General features: G+C 41.7%; 1 protein-coding gene across 9 annotated transcripts in view; it reads left to right on the top strand.

The window, feature by feature from the left end:
* The window catches only part of CREB5 (cAMP responsive element binding protein 5), a 350,697-nt gene that overhangs the window by 203,549 nt on the left and 130,200 nt on the right, over window positions 1-16,948 (top strand). Inside the window, exon 1 of one of the 9 annotated variants that reach the window (XM_034760705.1) lies at window positions 13,882-13,968. The exons of the other annotated variants lie outside the window; for them this stretch is intronic. Within the exon in view, the coding sequence (XP_034616596.1) occupies window positions 13,922-13,968 (47 nt within the window). The 5' untranslated portion in view covers window positions 13,882-13,921. Of the gene's footprint in view, window positions 1-13,881; window positions 13,969-16,948 lie in introns of those variants that run through there. 9 annotated transcript variants of the gene reach the window in all.

The raw sequence follows: 16,948 nt of genomic DNA on the forward strand, positions 1-16,948 counted from the left end.
GGATCTACCCCACCCCTTCCCCAAGGCCCCATCCCTTCCACGAAGCCCTGCCCTGCTTGCTCTCCCCCACCCTCACTCACTTTCACCAGGCTGGGGCAGAGAGTTGGGGTTCGGGAGGGGGTGCAGGCTCTGGGCTGGGACCGAGGGGTTTGCAGTGGAGGCGAGGGGTCTGGGCTGAGCCTGGGGCAGGGAGTTTGGGTGCAGGCTCTGGGCTGGGCAGAGTGTTGGGGTGCAGGAGGGGCTACGGGATGCTGATTCTGGAAGGGGGGTCAAGGGATTCAAGGTGCATGAGGAGGTTCAGGGTGCTGATTCTGGGAGGGGGGTTAGGGTGTGGGCTCCCACCAGGCAGCACTTACCTCGGGCAACTCTCGGTCGGCGGTGCAGTGGGGCTAAGGCAGGCTCCCTGCCTGTCCTGGCCCCATGCTGCTCCTGGAAGGGGCCAACGCACTCCTAAGGCCCCTGCTGGGGCACGTGGCTCTGCGCACTGCCCCTCTCTTTGGGCACCACCCCCGCAGCGCCCATTGGCCACAGTCCCCCTTACCCGGCCAATGGGTGCTGCGGGGGCGGTGCTTGGAGGCAGGAGCAACGTGCGGAGACCCCTGCTCCTCCCCCAGGTCCGCGGGGACATGCTGGCCACTTCCAGGAGTGGCGTGGGGCCATGGCAGGCAGGGAGCCTGCCTTAGCGGCAGCCCCGCTACACTGCCGGAGATTGCGATCAACTGGGAGAGTTGATGACTGGTCTAGACTGGACAAGAGGGGCTGGCAAAACAATGAACTGACAGAACACACCAAGATCTGTGTGTATTGTGCATGTGTTATCAGCACACTTTTGTATGGGAGCGAGAGATACACTATACCCTCAAAAGGAAAAGAGGCTCAACAGCTTTCATATGTGTTGCCTTCATTGAATCTTTGGAATCTCCTGGAGGGACAGAGTCACCAACACTGAGGTGCTCAAGTGGGCCAGCATACCCCACATACAAACACTCCTCAAACAGAGACGCCTCCGCTGGCTTGGGCATGTGTGCTGAATGGATGATAGGCGCATCCCAGAGGACATCTTCTACGGTGAACTGGCATCTGGAAAAAGACCCAAAGGACACCCAAAATTGCGTTTCAAGGGTGTGTAAAAGCCAGACATCAAAAAAATGGACATGGATATGGAAAAATGGGAAGATCACGCTCAAGACTGCAGGGGACAAGAGCATAACAAAGGTCTCCAGAGTTATGAGAGGAAGCAGTCCATCTTAGCAGAGCAGAAAAGAGCTCACAGAAGGCAGAGCCCAAATGGTCGAAACATCACGTTTAAATGTGACCGATGTGGCAGAGATTGTCTCACTCGAGTGGGTCTCTTCAGCCATGTTTATGGCTGCCATAAAACCAATTGAGTAAATTCTTTATCTCTCAGGGCCGCATACCCATGGTCTCTTGATACTGAAGGATGCCTACTACTACTGTTTATCTACAGTTGGTATTAACTGGTGTTTGAGAACATGTTAATTAACACGTGTTAGCTAACATATTTGCAAAACACACCTCATTTTCCTAGTCCAGACAGGACCCGCTGAGGCCTTGTCTAAACACACACACGTTATATGACATTAAATATACTGGTATAGTAAAAGTGGTACAACCATCCTGGTGTGGATGCAGTTATATTGGTAAAAAGGTGGTTATACTTGTATAGTGTATTCCATTATGAGAAGGGATATATATTCTACCCATAGAAGGCACCTTTATCCCATTATAAATGTGTTCATGCTAAGAGTTATAATGACATAACTAGTTCAGTTTAAAAAAATCAGACTGTTAGCTGACAGTTATAATGGTACAAAAACTCTCTGTAGATCAGGCCTGAATTTTCTTCCCTTCTTCTTTGCTAGTAAGGGTATTTGCATGAAAATATAGGATCTTGGTTTCTTAAAGTTTCCTCTCATCCCTACATTTTTCTCCCCTTTTGAATACCCCACCTGAACTCCTAGTTCAGATTATGGCACTATTTTGAATGTATATAACAGAAATGGAAAATAAAAAGCATTAAAGAACTGCTGGCACCTGGTGGTAAATATTTGAAAAACATTTTTAGCAACAGTTTGGATTATAAATCATGTGTTTTCTGCAGATGTCTTTCCTCATTCATTATCACCAAGACAATTTTGGGGAAAGAAGATCTTTATCTTTTATTATTTCCTTTGCCGCTTATGCCTGTTTCACACCTGCAGCCAATCTTATTTGAGACATCGCAAACACGAGGTTTTAAAGGGGTCTCAGAGATGTACCAGGTCTTGTTATTTCCCAACAGTGGAATAACATCAGAAAGACAACTAAGCATTTGGAGGAAAAAATCCAAGTTTCATGCAAACATGCTAATAATGAAGAATCAGGAATGATAGCTATGGTGAAGTGTATGCACACATACAAAAGCCTAGAGGAGTGGATTACTTGGAAGGTCATTTTGTTTTTCTGCTTTTTATTTCACTGCTTATAGGCACCAGGAAAGACCTGAGTTTTATGGGAACTGAAAGAGGAGAGGGTAGTGGTTTGGTGGACTGGGCTGGGAGGTTTTCATGTAGGAAAAGGACATGCATAAGTCTTCAAAGATTGGCATTTTTGGTGGAGGAAAGGGATGTAGACTTGGATAGGATGGATAAAAGTGAGAAGGGGAAGTTTAAAGTTGATACATTGGGCAAGGGGGAGCAGTTTGCATGAAGAAGATAATTTTAGCAGCTGTGTTTTGGATGGATTAGAAAGTATGATGTATACGCAGAAGAACTCTTTGACAGTATGGGTCACTAAGCTGTACAGTACGAGTATATTCTGAGAGAGAGATTCTGTATTCTGCTGTGGCCCTGGTATGCCAATCTGGTGTGTTAAGAGTGCCTCGGTAGCACTGAGCAGAGCACTACAGAGATTTTGTGCTGCTGCAGGCTGTGGAATAGCCCATAGGCAGTTCTCAAGAGATTTTCATGAATTAGGTATGTAAGGCTGCAAAAGTGCTGACCCATGCGGCAACCCAGATTCAGAAGGGTACACTGGTATCCTAAAGCCACCTTTGCCCCCTCCCCTGCACAGCACAGAATCTAAGCTCCATTGTGGGTGCCTTTTATAATATATACATGTTACAAAAAGTACTTTAAGAGAACGTCTCTTATAACTCTTCCAAGCGGAGCTCTTACAGTGTTTCAAAGCAGGTCTCCTTCCTGTGCACCTCGCCAAGTGTGCAAGCTCCCTCCTCCCTCAACCATTTTATATCTTACAATCCTTTCTTGGCTGTCCACAAAAGATTCACAGGGGCTATCTAAATTAACCAACATAAATGTGCAGCATGGCCTTCCTCAGCTGCATGTTTTATAATCTTCGTGAGAAAACATGTGGAAAACATATTCTGTATGGGTGGAACAGGATTTTGAAAGACTCATAGCTCCATCAAATCAAACTTAATTTTCATCAGTGCCCTCAGAACCACTTGTTTTTGTGAGCTATCTTCAGGACAAAGTTCAACTTTCAACTCTCAAGATTTCTGCATGTAGAGCAGTTTAAAATAAAAAGTTCAAGATTTTTTTTCTTAATTATCGAAAGTGTTTGTTTTTCACAGTTCTACTCAAAAATGGCTGAGCAACTGTATCAAAATATTTCCAGAAATAGTCACTATATGGCAAAGACCAAGCATGGGAAAATTTCATCCTAAAAGGTGAGACAGGCAAGGTGAGTGAGGTAATATCTTTTGTTGTATCAACTTCCATTGGTGAAAGTGAGAACCAGAGAAGAGCTCTGTGGAGCTTGAATACTTGTCTCTTTCTCAACACAAGGTGGACCAACAAAAGATGCTACCTCACCCACCTTTTATTTCTCATAGCCTGGAACCAACATGGTTATGACACTGCAGATCCAAAAGGTGAATGTTTTGGAAAAAACTTTGAATAAAAATGAAGATGTAACCTTAACAATAATGGTTTCTGCCATTATTACAGTAATAATATTTCTGTATCTCTTAAATCATTCTGTATGTGTGTATATAAATCACCTTAGCTGTTAGGATATGAAATAGCCAAATTCTGGAGACTTTTCAGTTTTTTCCAAGACTCCACCAGATAAAACTCCCGTTTGTTAAACCCTCAGTTCAGCAGCTTCTGAGCATTTACGATACTATTGCTTTTAATGCTCAGCATTTCTCAGAATCAGCCTCATGAAAATCTTGCCCAAGTAAGGAGTCAGCCCAAACTGAGTAATGACTTCATGATTTGACCCCCCAAAACACAGAAGTGATTGTTAGACTACCACGGTCATGGCTATCAGTGGCATATCATAATGTCTGAGGAGACTGAAGATACAGAATAACTTAAATTGATAACCCAAGCACAATGAAAACAAACACAATGAAAACAAGCCACACCAAAAGGAAAAATAAAAAAGACAATCAACACTAAACAGGATAAATGGGCTTTAGAAGATTGTGCTCTGAAGCTTGCCAAACTTGGGGCCTTTGGCAGGCCTCCAAGGATAGCGTATTTGAAAAACAAGGGGCCCTCATCTGACACAGCCCTGCTGCAGTCCCCAAGGAGTTTTGCCCTAAGAATTGACAACAAGAACACCCCAGCCAATCTCAACAGCCGCCGTGGGATTACAGCATCAGATTTCTGTAAAGTGAGATTAAACTAAATTTCTGTCTTGTGTGAATTTAGATGTAAATGAAGGGACTCTTGCTGTTGTTTAGCAAAAACAGTTTCCTTGGTTACTCTGGAATCATTTTTACTGTGTAGTATGATGTAATCAGCTTGTTTAGCATTTAAAGCTACTAAAACATGTATAATTTAAAAAAAAATGTGTCTAATCACTTTGATTTCACTCTGTCTCAGCTCTGTCTTGATAGTTTGCATCAACACAGGATTTATAAACAAGTTGATGATCATGACAGAACCTGAATGTTGAAGGGAGTGAAGAATTTTGTCAGACTCGGGTACTTCACCTACATCGTTGCCAACACATGCAGCCCTCCAAATAATTCGTGCACACATGGATGTATAGAGAAGTATGGCTGGATGTGAAGCAGCACCCAGGAGTAGATTTCCTGTGAAAGTAACAGCACACAGAATTAACATCACAGATTGTGGCATCAACAAGCTGTCCGTTTTTACTGTGGCATTCCTGAAATCCCTTTCAGTGACCCAAAAGTTTTGCAAGATGATAATGATCCTTGTTAAGTAACGAATGTAATTAGAGTAGAATGGTATGCCAATGCCAGGAAGGGCTTCTGAGTTCAATGGGATACAGATGCAGAATTCCTCTGATGGGTGACAGCAGACAGCTGAACGGTTTTATTTTCTGTATCAGTTGTGATCACAATGTCTTTATTTTATTATTAAAAATGGTCTAAAAGATTGTTTGCAGAATTTTGTCAGTTGAGGGAAGTTCCAGGCTATCAACAGGCCAATGCATAAGAAATAGGCTCTGGTAGTATTCCCAAGTGTTTCAGTACCTGATGTCCTTGGGGAAAGGAGCTTTGGTAAAGGGTAGTAAGATCTACTTCTGCATTGCCATTGATTATAAATGTTCACTCTTTATAATCTATTAGCAACTGTGTGGAAGTGCAGCCTATGTTGGGGAAGCTACCCTGTGATATTAGGAGAAAGAAAGTTAGGCTCAGATTCTGCTAGGTATTTAAACATGTTCCTAGCTTGAAGTGAATTCAGTGGGTCTGCTCACATACTTAAAGTTAAGTATGTGCTTAATTACCTTGTTGAACTAAGGATATTTTATTTTACTAGAAAAATGTTACATAAACTTTGAAAATACATGTTATCAGGCATATCTTTTAAAATAGGCATAAAGACATTTTTATATCTCTCTGTGATGCTTGAAGAAGTAGTAGTAAAATGAGGTCCATATACACTGCCTCTCTGGGTTTCAGTCCTTTAAATGAGAATCTGCCAGTAGCCTGTATGTGCCTTCCCAATCGTTCAATCCTAAAAATTTGAAACATTCATATGAATATTAGAATGATCAATATTTTAAAAATATGGATACCACTTGCCCTGCAAAGTGTGGGAATTGAGAATATTCAACTTTTTCCCTCCCCCACCCCCACTTCCTGCGCAAAAGTGTCGGTGGGCTCCTAACTACATAACTTAGTGCTACTGGAATCTTCTCAGTTTGAGAAAAGGTCACTGGTAAAATGCACAGATGCATAAATGCAAATATCAGAAAAATGTACCACAAATAGCAGTGCACAGGAATTAGGCTTCGTTTTTACCCCCATTTTATATAGTAAGGTGGAAGGTAGGTGTTTTCCTTATTGAAATAAAATATGTTCTATCAGTTAACAGTTTTTGTTTGATCAGTCAAAGAGCTTAAATTCTTAGGCGTCAATTTGTGACGTCCTTTCTTACATTGGAGAGCACTGACTTCAGTGGGACAACTCCCGTAACTGCTCACCATTGCAAGTAAGGGGCTCACAACGTGACCCTTACTTGTGGCTTTATCTCAGTACTCTTGCCAAAAACCTTCTTGTTTCTCAGAAGCACAGTACAATGCTAAAATAGACTAAAGGATGCTACAGATAAGGTATCTAGACATGGGATGTTTGACATAAATTAATTCTGAACTCTGCTGGGAAGCCGATGGATGGAGACACGTAAAAATGATGTCACTAGGATTCATGCAACTCCTTGTGTTAATAAGAATCATTGAATGACAAAGAGATACTATTTATGGGATCAATCCAGTACCATTGTAATCAAGAAGAGTGCTGCCATTAACTTAGTGGGTGCAGAATCAGGCAACTAGATTTTAATGTTCATGCACATGGCACTATACACATACTAAATTATTAATAATCGAAAAGTATTTATTTTAAAAAAATCCTTTGGCATCTGAACTGTATCATATATTTTCTAAAAACTCTTTGTTAGTTGGAGGGTTGTGCTGTCATGGCTCCTGAAATACAAATCAGATTCAGATTGCCCAGATTAGAATCCAGCAAATGTTTGCTAATGGTTGAGGATGGTCACTGATTCTCATGAAAGAAATAATGAATGGCCAATTGAATTATCAACAAAGAAGGCACTTCTTTAGAAGCAAGCAAACTTATGTGCTATTACTAAGGATCAGATTTTGTCAGGGCTATTTTTAGTGAAAATCACAGACAGGTCACGGGCAATAAAAAAAAAACTCACAGAAGCCCCTGACCTGTCCGTGATTTTTACTAAAAATAGCCCTGACAAAATGGGGAGGGAGGAGGGTCCAGCACTCACAGCGGCTGGGCTGCTGCAGGGTCCAATCCCCGCCCTGGCAGCGGGGCAGCTGAGGGGGGCTCTGGCCACATACCCTCAGCTAGGCTGCTGTGGGGGGAATCCTGCTGCCCACCGCGTCTGGGCAACTGCGGGGAGCCCAGCCACCTGGGGGGAATGGGAGCTCTGGGGGACCCCCAGGGACCTCCGGGGTCCCCCTGCTGCCCAGATGCTAGGAGCTGCTGGGGACTTCCGCCAGCAGCTGCTGAGAGCTGCAGGGCTGCCTACTAACAGCAGTTCAGTCCTGGGGCAGAAAATGTCACGGAGGTCACAGATTCCGTGACCTCCGTGACATAATCGTAGCACTAGCTATTAGTAGACAGTGCCTTGAATTTACAGTGCCAAAGTGAGAGAGACCTGAGCTCCAGAATTTGTTCCTCACCCCATTCCCCAACAGGAGTTAAGTCCCAGGGGTTTGCCTGATTTTAAAAAAAATCACCGGGATATAAATTATTATTATTATTATTATTTTATTTTTCAGGCTAAAGGAATAAAACAGACGGTTAAAGAAAACCTATAAGGAAAAAATGTAATGAAAAGACTAAAATTAATTTTAGAGTCTGATCTGAACTGTTATTCAATGCTCACTCCTACAGTATTACTGATCTCCTGTACTTTGCTCCCCAGCTCAGACTTGCCTTATGGCATTACTTCAATTTTTGCTCTCCCAATTTGAGGTCAGTTCTCTTCTTGTCTAAAGTACACTGGGAGGGGATGCAGAATAGAGCTGGGCAGGAAACAGTTTTCCCATCCTGCAAATATTTCCAAGAGTTTAAAAAAATTTCCTGAAGATTGGAACGAAAAGTCAAAATTGCCAAAATATTTGTGATCCAAAAACCTCCAACATTTTTGCAGTTGTTTTGGGTCCATCAAAATGTTTTAACTTATTTTGAAATTTTGATTTTGATTTTTGTCCTTTCCCCCCACTAGCTGAAGCTTAGCTTGAGTTTTGAAATGGAATGTCATTTCAAATGGGAAAACTGGCATCTTTTTTATTTAAAATTAAAAAAAAAAAAAAAAAATCATTGAAAAACTCCCAACCGGCTTTCATGAGGAAACAGATCCTATTTCCCATTTTTTATGAAAAACAAGATTGAGATATTTGAGATAACAGTGACAAAGTTTCCTAGAGTGAGAATAGAAATAATTATGGTTCTCATTACGGAGTAGCGTACGCTGGTGTAAATAAGTAACTCCATTGAAGCAAATGGAATTATGCTGATATAAGTGAGGGAAGAATTAGGTCTCACTTTGTTCTTCATAAACACTGATAATTACATGGCATTTTAAAAACAGTGGGTGTTTACCTTTGTCCTTTCCTCTCCCCCAGTTCTTGTGCAGTGTGCTGGCTGGTTGCCACTGTTCTTGTCAGAGGTGATTACATTTCTTTGTTGTTGTTTTTTTATATATAGTCTGTGAAGTGCTTTGGGATCCTTCAGGGTGAAAGGTGCTATAGAAATGTAAAATGTTACTATTTTGCATAAATTGCTGCCTTATTTGTTGTAAGCATTTGTGGTTTACAGCTGTAATAAAATAGCTAGCTACTCGGACTGGCTGACTCAATGATAGGTAATTGGATACAGAGTTCTTCACTTTCAGGTCATCAGCTCAAAGCTAGCCCAAGGCTATTTGGCCTATGTTTAATGAGTAGGTGATGTTTCATTCTATTTCCTAGTTGTTAAATGTCCACCTCACAAAAAATGCTAGCACAGTTGTCATTAACTGGCTTAACCATCTCACCTGAGAGGTTAAGAATGGAATGGGCTAGGAGACTTAACTACTCTCATATCCCTAGAGGTTGTCCCTTAAGGTCATGATTGAGATTCATGGTGAAATGAGGGGAAATTTCGCTGCCATTCGTGCCTGTATTGTACATATTTTGTGGACTATTAAAGAGCATCAGTCTCCAGGGCTATCAACCCTGCACCTTTCCTAAGGGGTATGTGCGTGTGTGTGAGTGTGTGTGTGAGAGAGAGATTTGGTCCAAACAAGTTTCATACAATACAGATATATTGGAAGTTTGAGGATGTTTCCTGCAAAGAATATTTCTTGCTATTTTATTTTAAAACAATTTAGGGAGTTTACAGAGAGACATGCTTTACCTCTCTTAGGGTTCAATCTTGAAAAGTGCTGAGCACTTTGACCCTGATCCAGCAAAAGACTTTCAGAAGCACCTAAGTGACTTAGGAGCCTAAGTCCTATTGAAAGTCAATGGGAGTGATGCTCCTAAGTCACGTAGATGCTTTAGAAAATTCCACTTCCCCAGTGGAATTTTAAACTTGTGAGTAGTTCAGGTGAAGTCAGTGGGTCCACTTATGCTTAAATTAAGCACATGCTTAAATCCTTGTTGGATTAGGGACAGAGGCCTCTGTATCTTGTGAAATCGAGCCCTTAAATATAGGCACTTGGGCAGACAATTCCTCAGACTCTGTCCACTATAAAAACACAGGACACCCAAGTTGAACCGAACGCTGAATAACACCACATGGGTTTGCAGTGGTCTGTGACTGGAAAGGTTCACTGGAAGTAATTTGCAAAGAAATCCTTACGAAACCACCTGGATGGTTATTTTAAATTAAAAAAGGAAGAGATGCCACTTATTAAAAAAATAATTTTTCAATGCTAGGTTTAAGGCTCTGTACATATGATAGTCATTAAAGCTTATTTAACCCTAAAATTATCCGGCCTCCTTAATTCCACAGGGACTGTAAGGATCTAGGTTTAAAAATGAAAAATAATGTCTGGATGACAAACATATCCTCGATATGGAATAATTGTTATAGAATATTGTTCTCAATCAAGCCCATAAAAAAGCCAAGTAGTGTATACAAAATATATAATAAATACAGTTTTACACTATATTTAGGGCCTTATCTTTTGCCCATTGCCAATGATTTCAACAGGCACAGGATCAGAGCCATTGAGTTTGTGGGTATGCCCGTGCATATGTGTTTAGAACCAATGATTTATCCAGTCACATTCTCAATCTATTTTCACACCATGTTCAAGCAGTCCATACAATTTCCTTATTATAATATTGCTGCTTTTGAGATAATCCTAGTGTGCCCTGAGGTCTGAGCTCTCAAAATTCAGATGTTGTTCAGACTGGAACCTTTTAGCAGAAGCAGTGAATTTGTCATTTTTTGTTACACCAAACAGCTGTGGTGTGCCTCACCACCCTTTCCCTAAGGATGAAATACGCTGCAGGGAGGGTGTTGTAAGCATTCCGGAGCTAGCCAGCTAAGCTGGAATCATTACTGGACTGGCTTGGGTACTGCTTTGAAGAAGTCTCCCATTAGAATTAAAACATCCCACAACTCCCAACACAACAGGCCTATTCTTGAGTGTAGCTGACTGCTGAAAACATAAGGATAGTGGCAAGATGTGGGGAAGGGAGAAGAAAAAGAGGCTAATAAACAGATAAAAAGGGGCAGCCCTTGTATGTGAGTGGAATTTCCTCTGAGTACAGGATATTCTTTATCATTGACTGGTCACAGGAAGGAAAATGGGAAAACAGCGTTTCCTGTAAAGGAAAAAAAAAATCAATAGGCCTTGAAAATACCTGAGATGGAAAGAGCCTTTTGCATTCCCACCAACAAGTACAAATGTTTTTTAAATTCCTTTGAAGCATGAACTTGATATAAAAACAGTTTGGCTTTTTTAAAAGTGTCTTCATGTGCTGTCCAGGCCATACAGGTCTTATCTGTTCATTTGAGAAATCTCTAATTCATGAGACTCTGTTTGAATCAGTGCTGTTTCTTTAAAAAAAAAAACTGATTTCAAGGAGCTCTTTCCTTCAGAGACAATATTTCTGTAAGCATTAATGACTTAATGGACCACTTAGCATTACTATATTGTCACTGTCATACCCCTTTAACAGAAGAAGATATCCATAGAGGGGAACGTGGAGTCTGTGCTTGATTTGGGCAAACAGAATTTTCTCTTCCAGCTACTTTCTACTTAGAGTAGGTGGCTGAACTATGGGCCTTACTCCTGTAAATAATGCCATTGGAGCCAAAGGGGCTAGTAATGAGTAAAGGCTGTAGGAGTGGATACATGTGCATGTGCAGGGAGATCTGTAACACCTCACTGATTAGTATAATAGTTTTTCTGTCTGCAAATATTTGCCCTAGTGGCAGCTCCTCTTTTACTAGACATGGACCTCAGCCCCCGAATTTATGCCTGTATCAGACCTTTACTTCCTCAAAAGTTGGGGGTGTTCAGGGGCAGGGTTCTGCTTTGGGACCACTCTTGTTTATAGCAATCCCAATGGCATAACTGAAAGGCAGATAATGAGGTTAAGCTGTGTAACCCAGAGCTGCAAGTGTAAGAAAACAAAATAAAAGGGGAGTGAGAGGGAAAGATGAGCTGTCGCAATTTCACAAGAAAATTCATATAGCTTTTTTTAGAAGGAGGAAGAAGAAATGAAAAAGGATTGGGATTAAAAATAAAACAGCCAGAAAGGCCTGGAATTAAAAGAAAGCTTTTGGAATGATCTAACTTTTATTTTATTACATTACAGAAGACAAAAAAAAAAATCAATAGCTGGTAATTCAGACATAAATGAGTTATATAGGCCACTGACACAATGGACTAAACTTTATAACAACCACATCTGATGCCGTCAAGCCACAGGCTTCGGTGGCGCCAGTAATAATTATGGCCGATCACCTCTAATTCAGTGCTGCTTTGCTTGATAAAGGTGTCACTCAGTGTGGCTGCAGCATCAATATCGATTGGGGATGTCATGCAAGAGGGCAGCCTGCTTTCCCATTTGAATGGGACAAACCACTGCTTTTTCCCCTTCTCACCCTGCCTGTGTCCTACACTGATATGCCCAGAAAATTAATCATTTAAATTCATGACTGAAACCAACCAAGCTGAAATTAGCAGCAGTGACCCCTGGAAGTATATATCTTTAGGAACATTGATAGCCATAACAGCATCCTGGGAAAACTTCGCTACTTAACAATAATCGCTATTGCTTTGCAGCATATGGGGCATTAAACGGCTGGAGCGATCAATCATTCAGCTACAAAGAGCCATTTACTGCCAAGATGCTTCTAAGCAATAGAAAATATTTTGCTATAAAATGAAACCATAATATGAACAAAATATCATTGGCTTTTGTATTTTCACCAGATTTTATGAAAGCTCTGGGTGTCCCGTCCCCCCCCCCCAAGTCTTTTGTAATACTGAAATTTACCCTGAGCTGTCCAATGAAGTGATAGGTATGGAAAAGGTGGATGTGGCTGGCAACCCAGATGTCAGTAAAGGCTTTTCTGTTTTATTTGTATAGGGTAGTGTTTGGGTTTTCTGAGCTGCTTGTTGAAATTCTTCTCTTGACCTGTAATTAAAGAGGGCCTATTCTGGTTATCCTTGCAATGTTCTAAGTGCAAGTCATGCTGATCTTTCTGTAGTTCCGTAACTTATGTTTTCACATTTGGCATATTCAAGGATAATAGAGTGATAGGAAATTTAATGTTACTTTTTAAAAACACAAGCATTGCATTTTACCATGGAGCTACGTTTTTACTCCATGGATCAAAAGTAATTGTGAAAGAACAGTAAAAGAAACCTCGGTGACATTAAGCTACCCTGATAGACACATGGTGTATTTCAGCCCTATGTAATATAGCAGCTAAAGCTGGAAACATTTGTGTCATATAACTACAATATTTCACTTGAAAAGTTTCCTCTTTTTTAAGCAATCTTTACCAGTTCCAGTGTATTGTCCATTTAAGTATATAGGATATTTCTTAAGCTTGTAGAAGAATCTCTTTAAGAAGTTCAAGACTGAACATATAGTGGTGCTGCAATGGTGTGATTCAAGACAGTAGGGTTTGGTGGTTGGTTTTTGTTGTTGTTGTTGCTTTTAGATAAGAGTCTGAAATTCTCTGGAAAGAAAACACCTGCACATTTCACTTCACTGACAGCCCAAGAAACTCAAACAGAGCCCCACAATTACCCTGCAAAAATGGGGGGCCTGGTTTCAAGCTCTTGCCGAGTTTACACAGCTTGAAGTCAGTGGATTTGCTCTGATTTAATGAATCAAACCTCTACAAGTGCAAATGCCTATATTGAATATTTGTTCTCCCCACACCCTAAAAGATCACCCCCACACTCAAAATTTTCTCTTCTACACTCCTTGTCTCCCTTTCTTCTCCTTTCCCAACTGCTCTTTCTCCTTCTTGAGGTCCTGAAACACATGGGCATTTTTGTGTGTGTAATATCTTCTGATCAAACCCAGTAAATCACTGACAGCCCAGTTCCCCGGGTTTTACTCTGATTTCGCAGGCAGCTGCTCTGGCCATTCTGAGGCGGCACTGTTTCTTTCTCTGTTTACCCGTTTCCAATGGCAATTGCACCACCAAGTCTCAGTACGTCTGGAACTTGGCCTGGGGCTGTTTTGGTTACATTGAAGTTTTTGCTTCAGTTCTGCCAGATTTAAACGGTGACTTCACCAGCACTGAGCTAAAAAGGAGAGCAGGGAGGCGGGAGGTAGTGTAGAGAGAGAGAGAGAGGGCCAGAGCATTACATCATCATTTGGACTGGAATCAAATGGGAAGGATATGACTCACTCGGGCTAGTTAAGCTTTGGCTCAAGTTCTACATACACTCATTCCAGGGCTCTCATGTTCTGCACCTCAGCAGGGAATTCAGGCTCAGTGATGTCCATGAGGTTTGTTTTTAATTTTCTTTTCCTTTTCTGATTTCTATAGACTTTTCTGCCGCCCCTCCTTCTTCCCTTTCTTCTCCTCCTACTTCTCGATCCCCCTTTCCTGCTCTCCTTTTCACTTTGCTAGAGTTTTTTTCTGGTGAGTGTAACCTGGACTTGTAGAGCAGAAGCTGGTTTTAAAATGAACCAAACCCAAACAAGAAGCAGCAAACTCAAGAGAAGTCCCCCCCCCCCATCACTGTGTCGCTCCTAATCGGAGGAGACAGGGAGAGAGTTAAAATGCAGGAACCAATCGCTTGAATGGTGATGTAATGCTGGAACTGCAGGGTTGTTAAGTAATGTGAGAGCAAGGGGGTCAGGGTTGCAAAGCATTTACCTGTTCCCAAAGGGGTTTAAGTTTATTATCAATTGCAGTGACTGTAACTGGCTTCAGACTGCAATCTCTAATTATTCACAGACTCTCTTTTTTATCTTTTATTATTAAAAGTAAAACTATATTATGGTATTTAAAAAAATGTGATATTATCACAGCTGCAAATTATTTTCCACCAGGGTTTTGATATTTTTTAAAATGGTTTGAAACTGGGTGTCTTTTTCACAAAAAGACCCAAAAAAAGAAAAAGGAAAAGAGCAAGCGAGGATGGTTCTTTAAGTGTAACTGGTGAATTTGTAACTGTATGAAGAGACCAGCTTAGCCGCTGTCTAATAGAGCAAGTAAAAGGTCTTACTGTTAAAGATACTCTCTAGAAAATAAATCATTTAAGGAGGCAATTTATGTAGTTCATCCCTAGGAGCCTTGGAGCTCCACACTAATGCCTGTTGACATCATTCTGACTCTGTTTGCCTTTTGTTTTTTAAACTAATGATCGCTGAGGCCCCAATCCTGCAGAGTAAACCACATGGACATAAATTGCATCCATCCAGTGCCACATGTGAGTCTGTGGGGCTTTATGCCTACCTGTGGCTTTCTTTGCAGGACGAGGGCCTTCAGGTGCTTATATTTGTACTTCCCGTGAACAGACTTCAAGGCATTTTTCTTGAGACTAACCGTGTATAGAAAAATGTGATCTTTCCTCCGTAGATTCATGGTGTGCAGGTGCAAGTACATAACCATTCATGTGGGATATGTAGGAATTAACATGAAGTAAATAGCTATCTGTATGGCGCTTGCACATAGATGTGGGCTGAACAAGAGATCCCTGGTATCTGTAGGTTTCCTCAAAGTACTCAGTCTCCTCACAGGAGCTCTGAATCAGGTTTCTGTGTCAAAAGTTGTCTGCCATTATGATACCATTCCTGGAAGAGACCCCCTCAGGGACTTTACTGATGATGATGCTAACAAGGAGAGTGGCTTCCATTGGTTCAGCAGTAGACAAGGGACCCAATTCAGCAAAGCACATCAAAGTGCTTTGCTGAATAAAGATGGTCTTAAGCACGTGCGTAAGTGCTTTTCTGAACTGGGACCAGAGTAAGTAAAATACTGTTCTCAGTTAAAACAACAAGGAGTCTGGTGGCACCTTAAAGACTAACAGATTTATTTGGGCATAAGCTTTCGTGGGTAAAAAAACGAAAGCTTATGCCCAAAAAAATCTGTTAGTCTTTAAGGTGCCACCGGACTCCTTGTTTTTGTGGATACAGACTAACACGGCTACCCCCTGATACTTGTTTCAGTTACAATCATGAAACCCCATTACCCTCTCTGGGGCCAAATTTAACTCCTGATCTTCTCCTGAGTCTTCAGATATCCCGCTGCAGAACCTATCTATAATTTTCCACACAGTAAACATGTAGCCACATTTTCATAAATGCCACGATTTTCAAGCTGGATAGTTAGCCATGCTCATGTGCCAGACTTGTACAGTTTTAAAGGCCAGCCTGAGGCCACACTGAATATTTGGCCAACAGTGTGCCACATACAATACAGATATGCCACATGGGTCACATTCCCCAGCCCTCCATTGAAGGTATCAGTCTTGCAGAGGGGACTTGTACTGCTTTGGGAGTTCCAATAGGAAGTCTGTCTGATTTGTATTTTCTCCTAGAAGCCTTGGGAAGTGCACACTGCAATGTTTATTGTAGCTCCACCACTTTTTGGGGAGATGCAGTGTGTGATCCTCCTATGCCTGACCAGTTCTGGTAGATTGCATTGCCTTTCCCTCATCCTTCCTCTCCCTGCCCCTTTGAGAGGCCGGGGGGAGGGGGGAAAAACGGGACAGAAGAGAGTGACTGTGAGGGCTTGTGCAGTGCCTGCTTCCTCCAGGCACACTGTGGCTGGTCTTGTGCAGAAGTACAAAGTAGAGGATGACTTGTTGTATTATCCTCCCCCACTTGTGCGCAGATACAGGCCTTGCCACAATCTGTTTGCATCAATACAGATACCTATCCTGACACATATTCTGTGTGCATGTTATTTCCCTTATCAATGTATATAAAATGTATTATACAGGCCAGTCTAGCAGTCCAGTTGCAACACATTGCATTACAGAGAGAGAGAGAGAGAGGTAGTTTGAATCTCATGTATCTCAAACCATCAGGGGCTTGTAGTGCTGAGAAAGCAATGCACCACATCCTCTATAGGGCTGGGGGAGCATATCATATTGCTCTTAAGGAATACCCTATGACTGATGCATGTAGCACACTGATGGCCTTTACGGGGAGCTGCATCCATCCCACAATGGGCTTGAAGCCAGGTGAAAAGAGTAAAGGGGGAAATCCTGAAGACTGCCCCCTCCAAAAAATACATTGCATGTCAGATATCTGTATTCCTGGTCACTTCTGCTGCTAGAATAAACTTACTTTAGTGTAACACAATAGAAAAGGAGATTGAATCTCTCTCATGTATATCCCAACAATAAAAGCACATGAGTGATGAGATGCAATAAACATTGCAGTGTGCACTTCCCAACTGCTCCCAAGAAAAATCAAACAATAGTAGGAAGGGTCCAGAGTGATGGGTGCTTTTACAATGCAAATAGATATAGGA

Source organism: Trachemys scripta, chromosome 2, assembly GCF_013100865.1.
Source record: "Trachemys scripta elegans isolate TJP31775 chromosome 2, CAS_Tse_1.0, whole genome shotgun sequence".
In the NCBI taxonomy this organism is placed as follows: Eukaryota; Metazoa; Chordata; order Testudines; family Emydidae; genus Trachemys; species Trachemys scripta.